The 26209-nt window shown below is 37.9% G+C and overlaps 1 protein-coding gene across 1 annotated transcript; it reads right to left on the bottom strand.

The window, feature by feature from the left end:
* Nucleotides 1-3028: 3028 nt before the first annotated feature.
* On the bottom strand, nucleotides 3029-20856 carry sdhaf3 (succinate dehydrogenase complex assembly factor 3). The gene is made up of 2 exons (XM_030148045.1): nucleotides 20536-20856; nucleotides 3029-4048 (listed from the first exon to the last, which is right to left on the bottom strand). The coding sequence occupies exons 1-2, from the start codon at nucleotides 20710-20712 to the stop codon at nucleotides 3848-3850; spliced, it is 378 nt and encodes a 125-aa protein (XP_030003905.1). The 5' UTR covers nucleotides 20713-20856; the 3' UTR covers nucleotides 3029-3847.
* Nucleotides 20857-26209: the final 5353 nt, after the last annotated feature.

Raw genomic sequence — 26209 nt, 5'->3', positions numbered from 1 at the left:
TGGTTAAATTTTGGTGGTGATCAGGGGTGGGTGGGGGTGCCATGGGGGCCCACTGATCTGCCTTGGCGGAGGTCTGCGCTATCTTTTCTAGAAAAGACAGCGCAGACCTCCGCCAAGGCAGATCAGTATCAACATTTCCAAAAATTTTCATCCAAATCTGTCCATAACTTTTTGAGTTATCTTGCACACAAACAGACAGACAGACAAACCAACGCCGACAAAAACATAACCTCCTTGGCGGAGGTAACTATCCTTTCAAACAATGTGAATAACATGAACAAAGTGAAAAAATAAGTGTAATTTTAACAATATTCTGCCTCAGTTTATCATTTCTGCATGTTCATTATAACTTACAGATTACAGTAGATCTACAAATACACAAAACATTTAATAATAGACAGAATCTTGTTAAAATTGTACTTACCTCTCTTCAGACATCTCAGGTTGTTCATATTTGTTCAGGTTATTCACATTTTTTGCGAAATTATACATTGTTTTTGTGTAAATACATTAAAAATATTTACATTTACAAAGAAAAATTTGGAGTCGTCATTATTAATATGTTATTATGATAGTATTTTATTGGTCCTGCCCACTTGAGACTGAATTGGTCTGAATGTGGAACCTGAACTAAAAGGACTGTTAATATCTTAGTGTAATTTTTGCATTTCACAAATTCATCCCAAGGGCCGGACTGGACCCTTTGGCGGGCTGGATTTGGCCCCCGGGCTGCATGTTTGACACCTGTATTAGAGCACTGACATTGATCCAGCTGATGTCATCATGTCTATGCATGTGCTGATGTCAGCATATCAACTGTCTCTATATGTGTGCCAAGTTTGAAGTTAATTGAAAAAAAATTATGTTTTTATAGACATTTGGAATTTCGCCCATTATAAGGAAATGAGAGGGGAAAAAAGATTTAAAAAATGCATAAAACATTTTAACTTTGACCTACTTTTCCAAAATGTAATGACATCTATTCTTGGTCACTGGTAATCTGTAAACCCAGTTTGGTATGAATTCAACTGATAGTTTTGCTTTTCCAGAAAGGAAACTCTACATTTGGTGATGTCCATAAATTCCAGACGTCAGTCCCTGACTTTCATCCAAGCAAGGGAATAGGTTTGATTCTGACATTAGTGGGGACACAAAAGTGCTCCAAGGCAGCACTCCTGAAAGTTGATGTTTTTTTGCATTTGCGACCATAATTTCACGTCATGTAGAGCTGATCAAACGAGCAAACAATCATAGTCGGTTCTAGCCATTTTGGCACCCTAGGCGATTTATGAATTTGGTGCCCGCCCCTTAAAAAATACATGCATGCACACAAACACACATACATGTAGGGGGGGGGGGGGGGGGGGGGGGGCACGAAGAGGAGATACATGAAGCATGAGGAGATGCACCAAACAGCCAGCAGTAAACCACATAGAAACATATATCAAACAGCCAACTAGCAGTAAACCATATAGAAACTTATATAAACCACATAGAAACATTTATAAACTATATAGAAACATATATAAACCACATAGAAACATTTATAAACCACACAGAAACATATATAAATGTACATGTAAATGACACCTCTGATATTCAAATCCGTCTAGCTGATGTGACCCAGGCAGAACAAATGCAAACATGTTGACAACTTACGCTAAGCGGTTGGAGATACGAACTGCCTCCTGTCCGGTCCAACTGTTTTTGGTTTTTTTTTCCTGTCCAATTAGCGGATAACTGTAGCATTTACAGTAGATGGAGTAACAGTGGGGACGGCCAATCACATGTATGATAGCAAAACCGCAGAGCCAATCGAAGAGTGATAATTAGGTTAGAGGCGGGACTTCTAGCAGAGATCGACTATTAACTCTTTGTGTGCCAGAATCATTGACTAAACACTAGGGACAGTGGTTGGATTGGTAGGGACAACACAGTAGTGGCTGGATATTGGTAAGGATGTATCTCAAGCGTCCCTACACAATTCTACGCCCCTGTCTATATGTGTGCCAAGTTTGAAGGAAATGAGAGGGGAAAAAAGATTTTTAAAAAAATGCATAAAATATTTTAACTTTGACCTATTTTTCCAAAATGTAATGACATCTATTCTGGGTCACTGGTAATCTATAAACCCAATTTGGTATGAATTCAACCGATAGTTTTGCTTTTCCAGAAAGGAAACTCTACGTTTGGTGATGTCCATAAGTTCCAGACGTCAGTCCCTGACTTTCAAAACACTCCTCATAGTTATCATCATCTACATTTGTCTAATTACTGTTGAGACTCTGAAAATAAAGGGACTTTGTTTAAAATTATCATAATTCCTAAATAGTTAATTTTTTTGAAACCCCTTGAATCAAAGCTGAAAGTCCACACTTCAGCCACATCTTGATTATTTCACTAAAGATACAGGGTGATAGGGGGTATACAAGGGCAACGTTTGTGTCTCAGTCCAAATACTTACCTGACTGGATCCTGCAAATGCATTCTTGCAGCATCTAAGAACTAGTCACACAACCCAGATAACTTGTACACTTGCACCACATAAACAGTATAGGGGATGAACCCAAACCTATAACAGCACTGTCACAGAGTTAAACTGTGGAAATTTACCAAACTATGACTGCACTTTTTTAGCCTCTGTAACTGGTTTCTACAAAGGCCTACTGTTCATCATACAGAATAAAATCCTACACATACTCATTTGACTAACACACAAAAAAAAATCCTTCCTAAAATAAACAATGGAAAATGAAGTACTCTTATGAGTCAAAGTTGGAGACTTCAAAGTATCAATCAACTCCGAGTGTGGAATGATGAAAACACAGCCCCACTGTGAATTCATCATGTTTAGTAATACATATGGGTTTTCATTTAGAATCCCAAGCTTCTGTGCAAATTAGGTGTTCTAACAGCTTGATACATTTTTATGCGTGGTGTTTCATCAAAAGCAAGATTCCAGTCATGTAACTATGGCGGCCAAGTGTGTAGGCACTTTAGTAGAAACAAGATGAAGAAAATGAATATACAAAGGCAAGAATTACATTTATATAATTGTAATTAAACAGTCCAAAGAGTAGATTATACAGGACACAAATACAGAACAGTGAATTTAAATGAGAAGCTGTTAAACTGTGTCCAGAGGAGGAGAACAGGAGGTATTTCTACAATGATAGAAAAAATATCTTTCATAAAAGACGACTGAGCAGAAGGAAGGTGGGTTTTCTGTTTGGAACTGCATCACATTTCAAACACAGACCCTTGACTTGTGATTGTGCATGACTGATGACCTTTTACTTCCACAGATGAAGTCTGAACTCCGTGGGATGCAAACAGCACGTCAACAATGGTGCCCTCTCCAGTTGTTCTCCCAACGCCTCTCGATCTCTCTGCACAGTTCACGGCTTTTGTGTCGGAGCCGACCCGAGTGTTCGCGTTTCCACATGGATAATGAGGACTTCACCCCAACAATGGTGACATCAGCGCTGAGGCTGAAAGCGCCATCGATGATGTGAAGCCCTCGCTTCAGTTGTGCCTTTCATCCATGAGCTCAGAATTGTATTCATGCAAACAAGTTGACAAGGAAAGTAATTAGTGCCACCTTAATGCACCTTGTGGCTGCACTGTAGCCTGAGGAATCTCTTTTTATTGTCAGAGATAGAATAAAAGACACAAACACAGAGATATTACACAGCGCTTAAATTAAAATAATCCAATATTCCCAAAAGCCTTTGAGCGGCACTGTTCATCTGAAGCACTCAGAGGCGATACATTTCCTGGTTAAAATAAATTACAGCACCCTCTGTTTTCTTTATATGTTATCTGCATGCCTTTCTTGGGGCTGCCGTTATTTGGCGGATCCGTCCTCCTGGATGTTGAACTGTCTGTTGGGTTTGGAGGACTCCAGCATGAGTTCGTACAGCTGTCCTATCTGGTCGTCCTGGAAGTCGTTGAGTTTCTTTTCCGATAGGTCGACTCCGAACTTGACCAACTTGGCTTGGCCTGTCGCTGCCTCCAGTATCTGGGTCTGCAGGGTGTCCTTGTAGTTCTGTGGGGGGGGGCGATAGAGAAAGATGAACAAGTGACAAGTGTAAGTAAAATTATGTAAAGAGAGGTATATAATGTTAAAGTAACAAAACGCCCTTATTTTCAAGGAACTTTTCAAGAAGGAGTAGATAAATGAGTAACAATTCTTTAAATTTCACTTCAAACAGCTGGTATTTATTTAACACCACATTAAATTCAACATAAACCCTTTTCTTTCTCGTTTGCAATGTCCTCTTTGTTATCAAATCAAAGTTGTCAAAAAAAGATATATAAAACAAAAAATGACCTCAGAGCTCAGTGTCAAAAAATCCAAAATAAAATAGAAAACACAAGCTAAACTTAAAGGCTCTTACAGGCTAAACTTGAGCGGGTTACACAAGTATAGTAGTACTTAGTACCTGGTCTAGAACGACATCTGTTTCACAATTACTGAACTCATTTCATGGACTCAAAGCCAAAGCTCATGTTAGATATTCACTGCAGATGACAAGAAAAATACGCCTACTTTTGTAAGCAGTTACTAAAGACATGTAAAGGTAAAGCATCCATTTATTTTTAACAAACAATGATATGGTGTTCTCCCCAAGATATGAAGTTATTTTGTTAAACGTAAGTGCTTATAAAGACTTAAAATTAGAACAAACCTCAGAGCATTTTTTGTAACTGGTAGGTTACACTAATTATTTAATGGAGATTTGGAGCACAACTATATTTACTTTATTATCTATTCTTGTATTTTAGTCTATCATTTTGCTTTTTTATTCTTCTGTACGACACTGTTTTTAATTGTACAGCTGTTTTATGTCTTTAATCTATTCTTGTATTTTATTCTTCTATTTTGGTTTTTTTCCTGTAAGTCACTTTGGAAAAAAGCATCTGCCAAATGCAAAAATGTAAATGTAAATTATCAGCTCAAATTGTGAAGTATTCAATAGAACGATCTGTTGGTGCTGTCTGTGTCTCAATGGTAGTATCCATGGCACAGACAGGAAAGCGGCAACTGAATTTAAAGGTCCCGTATTATGCAAATCTCACTTTGTGACAGTTTTCTTATAGTAGTGAGTGTTGCAGTAGCCTCATTATGAGGTTCGAATTTGAAAACTGTCTGTTTCCTCCCTGCCTTGCTACACCACATTTTGTGAAAATGCCTGCTCAAACGGCCGAGTTTGAGTTGGGTCCGCTTATGACGACATAAGCGGATTTAACTCCTCCCCCTGACTGTGCCCCCACCCTGAATGAAAAGGTGAGCCCCTCCCTGGCAAAGTACCTCTTGGACAACAAACATGGCGAAGGCGAGACACGCAAGTTGTGGTGTTGTTGGCTGCACACACCAACACGATAGTTTATTTTGCTCCCCACTTCCGAGCCTCTCCGTAAAAAGTGGCTGGATTCTACCTGTGATGGTCATGTACCAAACAACATTCCCAAACACTTGTATGTGTGTGCCTGGCATTTCACGGACGAGTGTTTTTCGAACATGGGCCCATACAGCTCCGGCTTAGCACAAAGACTCCGAATCAAGAAGGACGCAGTACCAACGCTTTGTGACCCAAGTACAAGTGTGGCAGATGTAAGTTCTTATCATTTTTTTGTATCTTTACTGCATAACCCTACATTACGGATAAGCTGGTGGTTGATGTGTACGTCTAACGTTAGCATGGCAGCTAACATAGCTCGGTTACTGCTGCTAACGTTTGCGTCCCCGTTAACATGCAAGAGCTGATAATATCAAGAGACATTCAACAGAACTACTTTGAACACGGGCCTTTTGTGGTTGGCATCAGTATAGTTAGCATCAAGCTTGTTAGTAGCTGCCTGCATTAGTGGCGGCAGGCGTCTTTCCATGTCAGGTCCACGAACCCGACACAACACCGCCGTTTTCCGTCGGGGCTCAATCACGCTTCAAGGCAAAGAAAGCCAGTGTTTGGAAAGACGTTCTGTCTGAGACATGTGTATTGTAGACGAGAGAGCCATGGCTTCACACTCAACATTAGCGCGTAGTACCGCTAGCGGAAGCCGCGTCCTCTCCCAGAGAGGGGAGGGGGAGTGGGCGTGGACAGATGCGTTCATTTGCATACCCGGAAGCAGGCCCAGAAACAGCCTGTTCTGAGGAGGGCTGGTGAGAGGGACTTTTTCGACCGCTGAAACTCCGAAAAAAGGATGATTTTGGGGCGAGCAAATTTAAATACTATGTTTTTGGGCTTCTGAGACCTATATGACATGACTGAAAAATAGCATAATACGGGACCTTTAAAGCAACAGACACTGAAATGTGCAGGGTGTTACAATGAACAATCTGTGTCGAGTTTTGAGGTTACGCTTAAAATACATTTTCTCTGGATATGTGACAGAGTAACATATTAAAAGGAGAATAATCCTTCCCCTTTAAGCCCAGATAAGACCAAAGACTTCTGATAAGACAAGCATGAAATGGCCAATTCGCAACATTGCAACCAGATGATATGATAAGCTGCTTCTGTAGCGAAGACAGTAAAATGCATATTATCACAGGAAAATTACAGGTGTGAAGTGTGAAAATAAATGGAATAATTTAGGTTAGAGAGGTGGTTTTAATTTAATTGTTCTTTTATATGTTGAATCATTTATTTTAAAGGGGCATTACACCGGTGGACGTTTGTCCCAGTTTTTGACCATATATGTCGTCTTGTTTGGACACAACACATTCGTCATGGAGTGGGTGAGTGGGCTTGTCCAATACTGCCCAAAATCAAGACTATACTGGACAACCCCACTCACCCACTCCATGACGTACTGGTCAGACACAGGAGCATGTTCAGAGAGAGACTGATTCCATCCAAATGTACCACTGAACCACACAGGAAATCATTCCTGTGTCCATCAGACTGTTTAACTCCACCATATAACCACAAAATTATAATTACAAACAATACTCGTGCACACTTATGTATATTTCTTTAATTATCATATTGATATTGTCCAGTACATATTGTACAAATTGCTGTTCTAATTTTGTGCCTTAATAGAATATTTTAATATGGATATTATATTCTGAGCTATATATATGTTGTACATAAATTTAAAGCTTTATATATGTATTTCTTTTTCTGTTGTATTGACCATTTCTTTCTTGCTACTTTTTATTATACTTGAAGGGAGTGACTGTAACACCCAATAATTTCTCCCTGGGATTAATAAAGTATTCTGATTGATTTTTCCACATTTTGAAAAACCCTCAAAGGGATAACGTTTCGTTTGAGGCGTAAATTAATGGATGAAGTAAAAGAACTCCAGGAATAGTTGCAGGGAGACACTATTTAACTCTAAAGACAGACCAACACGTCCTGATGAAGGCCACAAACTGAAACGTGCTGTTTTAACTTTTCATGAATATTTAGAATAAGTTCTATAGAAGAAGAGCTGCTGGAGTCCTTGACCTTCTGAAAGATTTTATCGTTGAAAGTGGGTGAAGTTGTGCCAGAACCGCCTACTCCGCTGTAATAAATCTTCAATCCAACCTTGAATCTAAACATTTTTTTGGATGTACTTTGGAATATGAGTCAAAATGTTATGTTTGGACATAAAACAGAAGTTTAGATTTATTTGAGGCTTTACCCTCCACAATGACACTCTTAGTTCCATTGTAATTTCTGGCTTTTCAGGCTTTTTTATGCTGAATAGAATTTGTAGCACGTTAAATTCCAATGAAGATAGTGAGTTATTTAGTGCATGTGCATATTTCTAGAACTGATGAAACCGTAAAATCATAAAAAGAAGTGGTCAAGACTTCCTCTTAAATTTTTAGAAGTATTGGAATCACTTCTAATAAGTAAATTTAAAAAAAATAAAGATATCATGTCCCTGGAGACATAGCAAAAAAAACAAAAAAAAACACTGTGCCTCCTTCACAGTTTAAACACGAAGAAAAACAACATATATGAAACTATGTTTTAAAAGCAGCCACTGTTTGGTCTGAACTGGGTGTAAAGTGATAAAAATCTACACTAAATTATTTTAACGGACGTTAGAGTCTGTTGATGTACATAGAGACAGCTTCTGTCAGAACACATCTTATGAACAAAATGGATCACCTTTTTCTAAATTCACATAGAACAGCATTCTAGCAAAAATCATCAGTTGTAATATGACCTAATTCTATTTTTTCCTATTATTATCTGAAACTTTAACTGTTTGACCCTATTTGGTTTCAGTGAGTTCAGTGTAAAGTCATTTGTACTTGAGTTTATTTTCTTTTCGAACAAAAAGACAATATCCAAACAAACAAAACAAAAATCAGTTATTATCACTGTGAATGTGGTCCGTGAATGAAACTGACTGTTGACCTTTGGTAGCATGAGTACAAGTACACGTCTGCATCCACTGACGTCACTTTGACGCTGACACAGACAGCCTCAGATAAATTCAACTTCTTATCCGTATAAATAAAAGCATCACAGCCTTAAGAGTACACGCCTTTTCTATTTATATACCATCCACCACATTCAGTACAGTCAGGAAAAATCTGGTGCCTTTTCCCTGCATTTTTGAACATTACTTTCCCTTCCTTCTGTCTCTGTGGAGAGCTTGTTTGACTTAATAGGAGTCCACAACTCCCCAGAGTGCTTCTGAAATAACTGGATTACACAACAAACATAGAGTTGTAATTGCATTTTAGGTCCCACTCCTCATCTGTTCCCACTCCAATGTTTTCACAAGAGAGCGGAGATAGAGTGGAAGTTCTCTGTCAAACACTGAACAGAAAATACAAATTTGTAGTGAAGTCAGTGATAATAATAATTCTGTATGACCCATAAAGACTCAAACATCCATCAATGAACAAAAGCATCTATTGATCTAAACTGTTTAATACCACTTCATTCACTAATCCTACCAATAGATGTAAATAATTGGTGTAAAATAATTTGTCATCTTTTAATGGTCAGATATGACCCATTTGGACATTCAGAGGCTCCGAAGTAAACGTGGAAACACCGTCATCTTCTACAACATTGATTCACCATTAAAACCCATGGAGTTTGATAAATGACAGTGGATGGAAATGCTTGAATTATGTTCAGTTAATAATAGATTTTACTGAAAAAGTCACTTTTTCTGCAGTTTTCTCTGTTCTTGATATAATAAACCTCAACTTTAATTTGAGCTTTCATGAACATTTTCATGGCCAGTAAATTAAATACAGAAAAATATCTAATTTATACAGATAAAATGCAAACTACAGATGATAATATTATAATATATAGTGATAAATCACTTAAAGGAGTGATATTTTGCTTTTTTAAATGAAATTCTGCATTTTAAAACATTTCCCTGTGGTCTACATAAACTGTAAATGCTATGCTTAGGTCTGAATTCTTCGTTAATTAAACTCCACAGGTTCATCTTCAACCCTATTTCTGAGTAATGACACCAGAAAGGTTACTTTGAGCACTAGCCCTTTAAATGCAAATGAGCCACTTCAGGCCCCACCCCCTCCAGGTTGTTGTCTGTGCTGCTCTGTCCCGTTCAACCAACAACTGAACATTTTAGGTAATCGGCTCGAAGTTTGGACATATTTTCAGTATGGACTACAACCGCTGCAGCTGATGAAAAGTTATGTCGTACTCAGAGAAATTTTCATCGGAAGTCTTGACCTAATATGTGCAAATGTTGTGACATAACTAGTTATAGACATAACAAATTAAGCAGGAATTAAAACGGGTTGTAGAAATCCACTTGAGTTTTGCCAAAATGAATATATAGATAGCTTTGCAGCACCTGGAGGGTTCAAATTCAAACTTTCTTAACTATTAGGGTCCAAATACACAAATAAATGAACCAAAGACTAATAAAAGTGGGTTTAGCAAAATATGACCCCTTTAATAAAGGTTAGATATAGAGAAAATGTCATTTGGGAACTGACACAAAAGTAGCACTGGGTGTTTACGAGTTAATAATAATTTTGTCTGTGGCATTTGAGTGAACATAGCTGATTATTTTTATATTCCTTCTATTATGCAAATGCAGATCAGCATCAGGTGGGTTTTTAGTCAGATTTAGGTGTTGACCTGTGGATTGAGATCTGTTCCAAGAAGAAGAATCCTCCTGAGTTTCTCATCCTTACATCCAACCAACACCAGAGGGTTGACATTTGATGTTTCTACAGTTTTTGAAATCATTCAATTCTCCCCCAGGAATAACTGCACTATTTTTAAAAAGATGATTGTGATTGTTTGTACATTCATCAATGTGACCTTTTCATTGTGTCCATTTATATGAACATTATCACTCTCACAGTCTATATTATAGAAGTGTAAATGTTCAGCGTATACAGTTTGTCCAGACCTCAGTGTACATTGCTCTGTCTCTCCTGTGACACGGATCCCTCCTCTTGGGTTCTTTCTGTTTTCTCTTCCATTTTCTCCCCTCCCCATTTTATCAGTCCAAACCTCAGTGACCTCAGACTGTTCTATTTATTATGATCGTTCATTTTCTTTTATTTTAGGATGCCCACTCAGCATATTAATCCAACAGGCTGACTTCTAATGGATGTACTGCTTAAATTTGTGCCATTTATCTGCCTCTTTTTGCCCTCACCCCCACAAGGGAATGAGAAATCTGGTCTTGTCTGTCTTCACATAACTCAAAAACTAAAATGTATTTTGTGTTGGAAAATATTACATAAAGCAGATCTGGCCAATGTCTCACTCCACCTAGAGAATGGTTCACATCAGGATCCACATTCTAATTAGAATGACTTCACCATTTTGGAAATTTTGTTTTTTGTCTCAGAAAATCATGACAGTTATTTTTTGACAGTTAGTGCTTGTCTTTTAAGACCAGGCAAGCCCGAAGACAGGGTAAATACGCTTTTTTAACATTGAATTTCCCATTAGGGATAAATATAGTTGAACTGTATCTGTAGAGTAATGCCCTGTTTCCACTGCGTAGTATCGGCTCGACTCGACTCAGTCTTTTTGCGTTTCCATTACGAAAAAGGACCTGGAATCTGGTACCCGGTACTACTTTTTTGGTATCACCTCCGCTGAGGTTTCAGAACTGGGGACCAGACACTAAAACGTGATGTATAACACTACAGACCACTGACTGGTCAGAGAGTTGTCTCTGTGACCCGCCGTTTCACAAAAAACAGATGCGGAAGTTGACAGTAAATATAGTGATACATTAATCCACATGATAACAGCCCAAAACTACACCATGGTCGGTCGAGGAGATTCAGTCTTTGGTGGCCGACGTAAAAATTCAGACGAGACAACATGCAACGAGCAAGTTTTCAGCAACTCTCTGAAGAGATGACATGGAAATAACGCGCCGCATCGCTATGACGACCAGGTACTGTAAAGTGGGTAGTATCTTGTAATGGAAACAGTCTCCAGGAATACCGAGTCGAGCCTAGCCCAGCTGAGTCGAGCTGGTTCCATGTAGTGGAAATGCGGCATAATTGTTCTTAAAAAAATTCTATCAATGTTGTGCATTTATTACTGAACTGGAAATGATCCAACACTGAAAGCATTGTTCTCCAAATCCACCTGATCCTCCTGAGACCCATGGAAGTAAAAGTTTTAATAGGAAACACCAATTTCAGATACATTTTTATACTTTATGGAATGTCCTTTGCAGTGGACAGGGTCTTCTTTCTTTGAGTAAAGCTGTGAATCTCTTGTCCCCTACAGAGGACAAAAATGCATTGCTAAGGCTCAGGAGGATATTGGATGGGCATGTCTGACCTCAGTCCTCATCATCAGACCTGGTGTTGGCAGCCATTAGTCATGCCCCTTTCATGTAATACTTGTTCACTCTTGGCTGATAACACTGGGTTACAAAAAAATTTTTTTTGCAAGTTGTCTAGGTTTTTTCAACTGAATTAGGACCATTTTGCACCGCTAAATCCAAAAATGACATCTGTTTTTCTCAATCAGGTCAGGTTTTTTTTGCTAATTTGATTTTGAAAAATTTGATCTTCTCACAAAACTGATTACATTTTTGTGACTTTATCAGTTGATTTTTTTATATAATTCTCATCCAAATAGGTTTATGAAACTTTATGAAACTTGTGACTTGATTCCTGTTAGGTACAATGGTGTATTCACCGCAGATGTAGCAGAATACGTCAGGCTTATTTTTGCAAGATCTTCTAGTCGAAGCCATTTCATTCACCTGTAATATTAAAAAAACCATTAATCATAAATTGGCAAAAGTAAAATCTTTAGAACTCATTTATTGCAAGAAATATGAAAAAATGTTGTATCATATGATGTGAAAATGCCCATAAATGTAAGCAAAAATGTTAAAAAGTCAATATGTAGCATAGTTCAGAAAGTTGACCTGATTAAGCAAAATTAATGTGATTTTTGGATTCAGCACACCAAAATTATCCTAAATCAGCTCAAAAAACCTAAACAATAAATTTGTTGTTGACCAGTGTAATAGAACTGACATCACATCCACTGGTCAACAACGATCAAAGACAAAAATACCTGATTTTACCTAAATCTGGTCACTGATTCCAAATCTGAAATCAGACTTCCTCCATTATGTAAAGATTCTGAGTAATGTACAAATCAGTGTATGGCCAATGGAGGCATATTTTGGCACTGTTTCAGCTCTATAAACTCTAGATAAATTCAGGTGGCTCTCATACCTGAAACAAAAATTTAGCCCAGTCTGAAGTGATGCAAAGATGAAACCTGGAATTCTTATTGAAGCCCAGAATAAACAGATCAGGACTCATTTGTGCAAGTGATGTATCATTTTCTGGACGACCATAGTCACAGATTATGATCAACTAGTGGAGGACATGATAAAGGTCTGTGACTGAATGGGTTGCAGAATGTCACAAAATTAACACCTTGATTTGTACCACCCTGTTTGGATGATCTAAATGAGATATTTCTGAAACCAGGTACCAGTGAGCTTCAGCCCAAACATGAGGCTGATACTGTTTGTTCCTACAGTAGGAAACTGTTACAACACGCAAGAACAAGTGTCTGAAACACTGTTGAACAGTTTTAAATAGAGCCCGGGGACGATGCTGATACCTTTAATTGGGGGCTAAAAACAAGCCGATACAAAAACCACTTCAGATTTTTTATAATTCATTGATCTTACCCTATTTAACTTACTGTTTGGAGGTATGGAGAAATACAAGTTCATTACAAAGACTTTTTCTACTGCAAAAAAGGAGCAATAAGAATCATTCACAATGTTGGTTTTCGTGAACACACAAATCCACCATTTTTACAATCTAAAACTTAAAAACTCATTGACCTTGTGGAATTCAAAACTATTCAAATAATGTATAAAGCAAAGAATAACTTACTACCAGGCAATATTCAAGAAATGTTTTGTGAAAGAGAGGGAGACTATGATTTAAGGGGAAAGTTAAATTTAAAAGTTAAATTTAAAGATTCATAAAGTACGCACTACATTAAAAAGTTTCTGTATCACCATCTGTGGAGTAAAATTGTGGAACAAATTGTGTGTGGAGATAAAACAAATATCAAACATAATTCAGTTTAAAAAAAGATATAAAGAAATGATTCCTGAGAGGTACAGTATTTAACTAGAAGCACTCAGAGAGCGCAGACCTCCGCCAAGGCTGATCAGTGGCTGTCTCAGAGCTACAAGATCTACTTCAAAACATTGTCTACATATTAGAATACATTCACTTTACAGGTTCTATTTAGTGGAAGATTTATAAAACTATTATATAAATGTACATAAGCCAATATATATGTGTAATAACACTTAATCATATACCTTGAAAACATCAGCAAACCGGTACTTTTGTAATTTATTTTCCAATTAATCTTATTAAAATACGTAACATTTAGCGCATTTAATCTCTGAAGCAAATCATTTCTAAAAATTGTAGACCAGTGTAACAGTTAAATTCCACTTGTCTGAATCTAAATTTCACTCAAACTATCAACTTTTCTAAATAGTACCATTATTGTTTATATTTACTTTATATGTTTCCTTTACTGTGCTCATAGATTTCTCTGTTTCTGAAAATAACAGTCCACTAAAACAACATTCCTCAACTCTGACCACTGGGATGCTTTTTAGCCCTGGACCAGCAGCAATTTCAGACTGCATTTACAGGCTGATTTTTACATTCATTTATCACGGTCACCTTTGGCTCTCTGTCATTTTGTCTTGGTTAGATGAATCAGTAATTAGACAGAGCCCATTGCTGTTATTTCCTATGCACACCAGTCCAAACATTACAGCAACATGTGTTTTGGGTTTTTTTTCCTTTTTTTTGTCGGATTAACTTTCTCCTGTCGCATTTAAAATCCTGCAAAATCAATACGCAGACATGACAAAAGCCACTCGTCCACTGACTGGGGCCGACTCAGATGGACTGTGGGTTTGCGGACACCGCTAACAGGTATAGTGAGGCGTAATGAAAGCGACTGCCTCTTCCCCGGTGGCTTCGCACCTCCTGCAACGACAAAGGGACCTCTCAGGATTCCAGCTGCAATCACCATCTACTTCATTAGAGAAATTACCTGCAGATGGGTGATTTTCCATTCCCCTGCAGTCCATAATTGTGCCGGAAAACACTGGCTGTCCCCCATTGTGATATTAAAAAAGAAAAGCTTCTCTGGTTTGGATTATTTTGGGAACGTGAGGACGACGTGCAGAGACGCCGATGCTGATCACCTTCAGCTCAGGCAGACATTCAGAGCATTATCATTGGTGCTCGGACTGTTAACACCAGACTATGTACAATTCAGTAAGGACTAGAATGACAAATATATTCATCTGATGTGGCACAGATATTGATTTTATTCCCATTTCCACTTGTTTCTCACCTTTGACCTGGCTTATTAGTCATATATGAAGCAAAAACTGTACTAATTTGTATAAAAGGACTGGATAATCGCACAGTCTTACATTGTGATCCATCTTAATTTGTTATTTGATCTACATTTCTGGGTGACTGAAAGATTAAGTCATTAAAAATATAAAAAACAGGCAAGTCAAAACATTTCTACTCAGTTAACATTCATTTGAGGTCACTCTTATCAGAATAATTATGGTGTTTTGCAGAGAGTGCTATACGAACCTATGAGTAGTCATTTGTAAGGATAATGTCACCATCTCAGTCTGTTTATGGCGATAATCTAGCATCTGTCTGTGCTAAAATGTTCAGTTTCAGCCCACATTAACATGCAGAGTTTATGCTATGTAATGCTTTCCTGCTGCTGAAGAAATAACGATAAAGAATTACTGTAAGTCCATCAAAAAAACAATGTGTAATAAGTCTGATTTATACAGATGCTTTAGAGTTATGCTAATGTGACAATGTTGTGGATTCATTACTAAAGTCTGGAAGGACAAATGACACCACCACAGTCTAGTTTAACAGTTGGCAACTTTTAGAGTCTAAAGAAACAATTCAGACACAAAAGATCTTTCAGTAGCCAGGAAAAAATAATTAGCCTAATTCAGTCTATTTAGTGCATTACAGGGAGCTGGGTAATATATTAAATTCATTCAACTAATTTAGGTTTTGCTGTCTGAAAATTGTGTAAAATGCCTGAAAGACAACACAGAGTATTCCTCTAGAGACCTTTCATATCATATCATATCATATCATATCATATCATATCATATCATATCATATCATATCATATCATAATTCAAATCATTTGTTTCTTGAAATACATACATTATGACTGTGATTCTGCTGTCATATATGGCATACAGTATTAGTAAACAAAGAGTATTATTACCCCGCCCCCTGTTTTTGTTTGTTTGTTTGTTTGTTTGTTTGTTTCTTTCTTTCTTTCTTTCTTACTTACTGTCTTTCTTTATTAACACTCTAGCAGCAAATCTACTGGTTGAATTCATACCAAACTGAGTTTACAGATCACCAGTGACCCACAATAGATGTGATTACATTTTGGGAAAAGTGAGTCAAAGTTAAAATTTGTTATGAATTTTTAAAACCTTTTTTTTCCCATTTACTTATAATGGGTGCAATTTCAAATGTCTGTAGCAGCAAAACTATTGGTTGAATTCATACCAAATTGGGGTTATACTTTACCAGTGACCCAGAATAGACGTGGTTATATTTTGGGAACAGTAAGTCAAAGTTCACATTTTTTTAGGACTTTTTAAACACTTTTTTCTTCTCCCATTTACTTATAATGGGTGAAATTTAAAATGTCCATGGAAACATCAATTTTGTTTCAATTTACTTCAAACTTGGCACATATATAGAGGCAACTGATATGCTGACATCACCACACGCATAGACATGATGACATCAGCTGGATCGATGCTAAAATAAGCCACAAAATGTGCGAGGGGCGGGGTTTGCTGTACCTGGCACCACTTGTTAAGTCTTGTTTTGTTTTCAGTTCATGTAGCCAGAAAATAATCAATTGAAATGATAAATCATCCATAACATGACAGAAAAAAATTATAAATAAACATGGATGAAAATGTATTTATGTTTTTTTTTTTTGTTCTATATCACGCAGTTCTACAGTACATTGTAATAATGCAATGTTTGATGTATTTAATGAAATATACAACTACAGTTAAGGAGAAAGTTGGGATTTTTAGCATATGCTGGTTTGTGGCTTATTTAGATTAACTATGAACGGATACAAATTCAGTAAGCTGCACATTTTTACAGATGGACTATGTAAAAATGGCTTTTGGCTGAGAACAATGAGCACAGCAGACCACTCAAATAGCCAAATATAAATGTTATGCACTTCCTTCTGTTCTTCTGACAAAGACACAGGGAGACAATGGAGTGAGGCTAAGGAGCCACAGCTGGATCAGGGGCCAGGGGTTGCAGACCCCTGTTTGAGGTAATGAAACTACAAAAGCTGAATATATTGGAAATACATGGTAATCTTTTCAGTTCATCTACATATTGTCAATAATACTGTGATAATATCTGCCCAAAATGATGCACAGATTCAGTTTCCAGCCAAACAACAACAAAAAGCCATCATGCAAAAACTAATTCTCCAGAAACCAAAGAAAATTAGAGGAAAACTTCTAGTTTGCTTGTTGTTACTTGAGGATTAACAGTGTTTCAATAAACTTTCCCACATGCTCTGAGTCACCTGATTCTCTACCTTTACATTTAATACCCATGTCTAACAACTACACATTTATTCAGATGGAATTTTGGACCCAACTGAGAAGACGGTATGGTACAGACTCTTCAAACACTCCACTACTGCCATCAGTGTTTTCACTGAAGCTGTTCTGCCATCATGTGGTGTTGAGCTGAACTGACACTGAAGCGTCATGTTAGAATAATCAGAGATACGGTGACTGACAGCAGAGTTAGAGGACCTCCAACCAAACCACCTCGGCTTCTATTACAGTAAATAAATAAGTAAATAAATGCACTGTTATTATTCAGTCATCCTTCAGCAGCGTAGGGCACTTTTGTATAGTTTCTGTTACTGGGGTTTGGGCAGACACACATTTTAAAAATGCCTTTTTATCTATTTAATGACAACTGCAAAAAAAGGCCTGTGCAATTTGGTGAAAAAAAAAAAATCCATTGCAATTATTGTGGACAGTACTTAGATCTGTGATTCTAACTTGAGTCTATTGGTTCTCAAAGTAAGGACAGTTTATTATTTTTTAATGTTCATTTTCTAAACTATTATGAAGAAATCCAAAATTTTATTTATTTATTTTTTTTACAAATGAACCTATTTTCATTTAGTATTTTTAACACAGTATCTGCTTAGTGTGATTGAATCTTCATAAACACAGAAGACCGTTAAATATCAGCATTTTGTGATAATACAATCATTAAAAGCTGTGTAATTGATAAATTGTACAGCTCTAGAGCAAAACTGATGAAAAGTGGGGGCTGAAACTCATAAAGTGTCATTATTATTAATGGTTAAAGGATTGGAAGAGGTCTTATGCATGAAACATGACCTTTAATTGATGATGATATGATTTTTGTCTTCAGTTTCCTTTACCAGTAATATAAGTACAGTTCAGTATAGGAAGTCTAATAATAGTTTATTTATAAACATACAGTACAGTTTATGAAGAAGAGGAGCCTCTAGTGGCAGTTAACAGTAGAAAACAAATAAAAACTACTGAAATAAAAATGGAAGAGGGCAGATTTGAGAGAAATATAGAAAAAATAGTTTAAATAACTGAATAAAAGATTGTGCTTGAATTTAACTCACACAGCAGCTTCCAAAAGTTATGACATCCTTTACACCTGAAGTCATTCCATCGTTACTTTCATATCAACTGTGTAAAATATACTAGTCTGATATATATTTAATATATACAATGGGCACTCTCAGATATGCTTTTGTATATAATACTTCTATTCTACAAAACTAAAAAATAAAGTAGAGTCTTATGACAGTAGTAACAGATCTGAGGACATCTGTAAAGCACAATCTCTTACTATTTCTTTTTCTTGTTTTTCAGATCAGGGTTAATCTTTTGGGCAGGTTTTCATGTACAAATATATCAGAAAATGTCCACCATGTAATATCATTCAGACCAGTATCACTTTTGGGAGCTGACTGATTAACTGATTCTAATAATAATAATTTACATATGAAAGTTCTCTCTGTTTTAATTACAACAAAGCTGAAACTAAATCTGTGTTCTACTTTAAACCTATGGTAGATTATACTGCTGCGACATAAAATGCCATATAGGGTTGCAAGTAGCAAATATTCAGCTTGTTGTTTCAATCAATAAACTGTTTTATCCCTCTATAAAATGTTAGAAAATGGTGAAAAGGTTATTCAAAAGCCCAGTGTGGCGTCCTCAGATGTCTTATTTGGTTGCAAACCAAAGATATTAAGCTTACTATGACAGAGGACGAAAAAAACAGAAAGCATTTAAGAAGAACTAATCTGATATGTTTTACATTTTTTCTTAAAAGTTACTCAATTTAAATATCAATCATCATTAAAAGACTTCCAAATGAAATATAACATATATGTTTGTTTCATCCAGCTGTTTTATGAAAAATTTTACACATTGACAGGAAATAATAAAAACTACTAAAATCTGGAGGATTATATATTAATTCACATTAATGACTCATTTATCATTGATGTGAGAGGTGACACATTTCAAGTAATATGAATGTGTAGACTAAACAGGGATCATAATAAAGGACAAAAGTTGACCTACAGACAAATAAATATTTCCTCAATATTGTGACATTCTATTACAGAGAAGGCACAGCATGGTTAATAAAAATTCTCCAAAATGTAGAAAATTTGATTTTTTTTTTCTTTTTTCTGGTAGAGGACATGGGTGGCCGGTTATTTTCATACAATGGATGGATTCAGACAAAATGGTATAGATGATACTGGTCTTAGGATACAACTCAGACCTACACCTGTTTGTCTGAGGCTTTAACTCAGACATTAATAATAGGGCCTGGCCAAGCAAAAGTGAACATCAGTCAATTTATTTTTACTCTAAAACAATACTTTTGATTACTCAGCATGAAACACATACAGTATATCTCTAGTTTCTAAAACTGTGTTTATTTAATTTGTACCAGAATTACAACTGGATATTTAAGAAAATATATGAGAATACAGTGTAGATTAAGAACCATAAAGGTTGTAAATGAATGTATACAGCATAACTTCAGAATATAAATAGCAATGTGTAAATAATATGTTCAAAATAAATTTCAGAAAAATCAAATACTATAATGATTTTTGAATGTTATTTATTATATTTAAAAAAACAAACAAACAAACAAAAAAAAACAGCAGAAAGATGTGTATTAAATATAGTAATGAAACATGTCGTCAAAGACTGAAAATTTGATCAGTATTTTAATAAAATCTTTGGTTATTATTATGGTGAATCACACTGAACAAACACCTCACTCTATTACCATGAATTAAATTATTTTAAAACCAAAATAAAAATTATATCAGTTTCATTTTTGGATATAATGTACTATGTAATGTACTATGTAAGAAAAGTGTGGTATGCTAAATATTCACACTTTCCTTGAGGAACAGCACTTTTTGGTATTTTTTTTCCAAACCTTGAATAACTGCTGTATATTTTTCCTCACTGTTACTTTGTCAATGACGAAAAAGTCCTGTTTTTAATAAATACTTAGTTATTATTCCTTAATGGCATGTTAAATTACTTGCTTAGACCTACAATTTGAACTACTATGGTTGCTGCAAAATTATTTTTTAAAAACAGGTATAGAATCATTAGTATTGCAGTATTCAGGCCAGGCCCAATAACAAATGATCTTCTATGCTGTTTTGAACTCTTACCATAATCTCATCCATTCAACAAGTAATGATGAAGTGCAAATCTCACATGAGGCTGACAGTTCAGTTATTCAGTTCAGACTTATTGACATAATCTAGTCATTAAAGATGCCCAGAATAAAGCAGACTAGACTAGAAGCAGGTGAATGCACAGTGGGCTGGAGAGGGGGGGCTTTGGTCACTGTGGGTGTCTGTGGTTTACCTCCCACTCTTCCATGAAGCTCTTCACCTCTTCGGCTGCTGCACTTTTGTGTCTCCTGAACTCGTCTTTGACATACTGGTCCCCTAGGGCTCGGAGGTCTATGGGCAGAAACCGGTGCAGGACCAGGATCCTCTTGTACAGTGAACGGACATGAGAGACATGAGCTGAGGCCGCCATGAACAGCGACTAAAGGAAGGATTATTAACAGTTTACAAAGAGATACTGTTAGATAAAACGGAAGAACCCCGCTTAGTTAAGACACAGACAAGGGTTAGCAAGGTTTGTTACTCAACACATGCCCTTGTTTATCCCGGAAGTGACTCTTCTTCGTTGGTTTTGCTGTGACAGAGCCTCTTCCGGACCCACTACCGCCATCTGCTGGACGGCTGTAACAAGATCATCACATTCTGACCACGGAATGGAGAACTGTTAATAATATTTCTGTTATTATTTCCTTACAATGGTTCCTTCTCTGGGTTGGATATATTAGTAAACTAGTGAACATTTAGTCATTGAAGCTGACGTTGGAAGCAGCTAAACCAGTGGTTTCCAACCTTTTCTGGCTCATGACCCCATTTTAACATCACAAATTTCAGGCGACCCCCAGGAGACTTTTTTTTTTTTTTTTGCAAAAATTACTTTGTTTTTGATCATGTAATAGTTTGCTATAGTATTTTGCAAATAAAAGTTAATTTTAGATGACATTTAGTCTATATAATGTATATTATTATGGATGGAGGCAGAAAAGCCAGGTGTAGATTACTGCACAAAGGAAGAATTTTATTTTCCTTGGTCAGGATATGTACAGTCAGTCCAGCTTGGATTTACAAGGCTGACATTAATACTGAACAAACAAGAACTCAAACTATGAATTATGAAAGAGCTGCAGCATCTGAAACCGACCACAATGAACATTTGAAAGATAAACAGAACCACAGTGCTTCAGTTTCAGACTCACAGTTTGTCATGTCTTTTATGGATTGGGATTGTCTCTCTCAGTTCACCATATGTTTTTTGTTAGTACGTTTTTTGTGGCGGCAGCCACCCACTGGTGTGTGTGTGTGTGTGTGTGTGTGTGTGTGTGTGTGTGTGTGTGTGTGTGTGTGTGTGTGTGAATGGGTGAACGTGAGGAACTGTAAAGCGCTTTGGGCACCATGAAGGTGTAGAAAATGTGCTATATTAGTTTAGTCCATTTACCATTTAGCCTATTCCTTTTTTGGTTTTTAGCTTACCAGGCCAACAGGCCGTAAACTATTGTCGTCATGCGGCATCCGGCGGCGGCGGCGGCGGCGGCGGCGGCGGCGGCAGCGGCGTTGTCTGTCGTCCGTTACAAAAATTTCAATCGTCTTTTTCTCCAAAACTACAATTCCTATTGACTTCAAACTTGGTATACAGCTTCTTTTTGATGACGTCAACAAAAGTTAGGGAAATTATTTGGATCCAGATCTGATTCTGGATTTGGTGCAGCTTTGAAAAATTTCCCCATTATAAGAGATAGGAAGTGGAATAACTCAGTAAATATAAATGATCAAGTGTAAATTTGAATTTTTTACAGATCTGATTGGAATATGACCAAAACATGGGCTATTTCTGTAATATAATAAATACACATAACTGGGTGATAATAAATGGCATCTGGATACATTTCCCAAAGCTTTTAATTTGGCCGGTAAGCTACAGGGCCATTGTCCTATTTTTATGTTTATTATGATTGATGTACTGAGTACAATGATTGATGATGATTGATGTAAAACCAAAAATAAAATGCATTCATTCATTCATTCATTCATTCATTCAAAATGATTATATTATATCTTTATTCGTTCGTGAGGTATAAACATTTGAATATTGATCATTTTCTGGAAAAAACTCAATTTTGAGCAAAAAACTGAGAAAACTGCATTTTTTCAAAGATACTGATTTTCAAGATGAAACTGATTTCCTATTTACATTTTTGACTCTTTCTTGTTTACAAACAGTAACACTGTATTCAAAATCACAAAATAAAATAATAATAACAACAATAATAATAACAAACAGCTCTAAGATATCCCATCATTCCACAAAATATTAGAGGAAACCACACCAAACTTTAGACAAAACATCGTCTGAAGCACCAGGTTCCTTTTAAACTTTACACATATACATACATCAGTTATGAGTTTTTCACATATTAGTTTCACCTTTTTCATATAAACACTTCCACATTCCTAATTTTCAAGAAAAAAAAGCTAGTTTTCGTTTAAAGGTGCCATTTTCTCGTTCTACAGCTCCTCCTGAGGCTGGATGATAAGCACAGTGTGTGCGTACATCTATGCCCAGGGAGGTACTGAGTTCTATCAATGTTTCGTTCACAAAATGAGGGCCATTGTCACTAGACAATTTGGAGGGGATTCCCCATCGAGGGATAATTTCTTGGAGGAGAGCTTTTGCTACAGCTGAACTGTCAGCATGTTTTGTCGGAAACACTTCTACCCATTTGGACCACATGTCAGCCATTACCAGACAGTACCTCTTTCCTTCTGAGGGAGAAAGTTCAATGAAATCCATCATTATATGATGGAATGGGCCATCTGGTGGTGGATGTGCAGCTTGTACCTGTTTGACAGTTTTGTGGACATTGTTAGTGGCACAAATCATGCATTTTTGACAAAAATGGTTGGCAAAATTACTGAACCCTACAGTGCACCAATGTGGTTTTAGTGTTTTAACCATCCCTCCTTTTGACACATGGTCACGCCCAAGGGTCAATTTTGCAAAATGGGGAAAGAAATGGCGGGGAAGGCAGGGGAGGCCATCAGGAGAATGCCAGACACCATCATCATGGAGGGAAGCACCAACAGCTTTCCAACCTGACCTGTCAGAAGGAGAAGAAAATGTTTGGAGAGACAAGAGAGTGTCGAGAGGGGAGGGGGAAGGGGGAGGGGGTGTGAGTGGTGTGTGTGTGAGAGAAAGGAAGGAAGCGTCTTTCGTGGCCCTATCCGCCACAGCATTTCCAAGGGAGACAGGATCCATGGAGGAAGAATGAGCGGCACATTTGCAGACCGCAACAGAGGTGGGCAGAAGGATAGCTGACAGTAGGTCAGCTACCAGAGAGGCATGTTCAATAGGAGTACCTGCTGAGGTAAGGAAATTACTTTCGCGCCAGAGGGTACCGAAGTCATGCACAACACCAAAAGCATAACAAGAGTCTGTGTAGATGTTGACAGACTGATCAGCAGCATACCCACAGGCCTGTGTGAGTGCAACAAGCTCCGCAGCCTGTGCTGAGAAGTGTCTGGGAAGCCTGCCTGTGAGAACAGGACCTGAAGAGAGACACACTGACCATCCAACATGGTTAACACCAGTGGAGGGATTGACAGAGGCTGAGCCATCAACAAAGAGAGTCAGGTCAGGAGTGGGCAGCGGGATGTCTAAAAGGTCAGGTCTAGGTGATGTGATGGTCTGGACTAGAGCTACACAGTCATGTTCGTCTGAAATGTCTGTGATAGGTAGTAGTGTTGCTGGGTTAAGAGTCGAGCAGCGTCGGACATGCACGTTGGACATATCAAGCAGTGATGTTTGATACCTCAGTAGGCGGGAAGCGGAAAGGTGAGATGATTTTCCCTCTGTAAGAAGTAAGGAAACTGCATGTGGAACATATAGGGTCAGAGGAGAGTAGATGACGAAATCTCCGGAAGCCAGGACTGCTTTATCTGCAGCAGCCACTGCTAGGAGACAGGGGGCAACCCTGCTGCAACAGGGTCAAGTTTGGCAGAGAAGTACCCACAGGGGCGGAGGCGATCACCGTGGGGTTGGAGAAGGACTGATGTCATACATCCATCACGCTCATCCACGAACTGAGTGAAAGGCTTACTAGAATCTGGAATGACAAGAGTTGGGGGAGAAAGAAGAAGTGATTTCATCTTAGAGAAAGATGCATCGGCCTCTGGAGTCCACTCAAGGATGTGGTGCGACGGAGCTTTGGAAGGGATAATGGCTCTCAGGGATTTTTCAATGCAGGAAAAATCTGGAATGAAAGCTCTACAATAAGAAGCCATACCCAGAAAAGAAAGCAGTTGCTTCTTGGTGGATGGACGAGGGACAGCACAGATGGCTTGGATGCGTTTGTGGGAAAGAGATTTACCACTGGATAAGATGTCATAACCCAAAAATGACACCGATGTCCGGCACCACTGAAGTTTGGTCTTAGAGGCTTTGTGACCTTCTGCTGAGAGATGGAGAAGGAGAGACACAGAATCTACATGACACTGATCAAGAGAGGGAGCACACAGATGAAGATCGTCTACATATTGGATCAAAACAGTGCCAGGAGAAAGAACAAGGGACTGAAGAGAGTCCCTAAGACAGGCATTGTAAATTGTTGGAGACTCACAGTAACCTTGGGCCAGGCAAGTGAAGGTGTACATGCGGCCTTGGAATTGAAAAGCAAACCAAAACTGGGAGTCAGGGTGAACAGGGACGCTGAAAAAAGCGTTGGACAGATCTACTACTGTGAAATGTGTAGCAGACGAGGGAATCTGTGTGAGAATGGTGTGAGGATTAGGAACTATGTGTGTTCTGGGATAACTGCAGCATTTACTGCTTGCAAGTCTGGAACAAACCTCCATTCTATGGGACCACTATCTCTGATTTTCTTTACAGGAAAAATGGGTGAACAGACAGGTGAGGTAGGGGCAGGTACGATGACTCCAGCACGAAGGAGGGAATCAAAGACTGGTTTAATACCATCGATGACTTCTTGTTTAAGTGGATACTGAGTGCAAACTGGATGGTAATTAGATTTAGGAGTAATTTAAACAGGAGGACAGTTTTTTATTAACCCTACGTCGTACTTGTGTGCAGCCCAAATGTTTCTGGAATCTTTTCGAGGTCAGAATCATGCACGTGAGAGGCGAGGATAGGAAAATAATGAGTGCGTCATTTTGTTTCTGTGACGACTTCAACTTTGTTCTTAGTGATGAACGGCACTGAATAGGCTGCGCGGTAGAGATGGAGTGAGGGGGAATAGAGCACATCGGAATTTGGAAGAATGGAAACCGACTGTGAGGGTTGCCAGTCAGTGGCCAAAAGGGCTTGGCGTGCTGTAGGACCTAAATCCTGCCAGCGTTGTGAGCGAGGACGCGCAAATGACATGTGAGGTGTCGATTATGTCATAGTGAAAAATGGCAGGAGGTCAGGTGTGAGTTGAACGAGACAGAAACAGGTGGTGTCAGACCATTCGAGGTAGGTGGTGGTTAAGGTTGGATCCTGAAAAGTCAACCATTCCTTCTCGTATTTGGGATCTGAGCCAGGCGAAATGTGTGAGGTGCAATGTAATGCAGATGGTGGCATGTAGGTAGAGGCTTTTGGTGACAGAACTTCTGCTATGTGTGTCAAGTTGAGATTTAGGGCCGAATTCAGTGAAAGCCACTCATATGCATACGTGTGTGATTGGTGATGCATCAATGAATCTGAGCGTTCAGGAGTGGTAATGACCAAACCATCGTTTGTTGCTGACACAGAGATCCCCAGCTTAATCATGAGGTCTCTGGCCAGGATATTGAAGGGACATGCCTTTGAAAACAAAAATGAATGTGTGAAAAAAGTATCAGACAGTGAGCAGCACATTGGTTTGGTGAAATACTCTTTTACTGTTTCACCACTGGCTACTGTAGAAAGAATGGGTTTATCA

Source organism: Sphaeramia orbicularis, chromosome 11, assembly GCF_902148855.1.
Source record: "Sphaeramia orbicularis chromosome 11, fSphaOr1.1, whole genome shotgun sequence".
NCBI lineage: Eukaryota > Metazoa > Chordata > Actinopteri > Kurtiformes > Apogonidae > Sphaeramia > Sphaeramia orbicularis.
The sequence above is the reverse complement of the archived record's forward strand: the minus strand, read 5'-3'. Positions and strand labels throughout refer to the sequence as shown.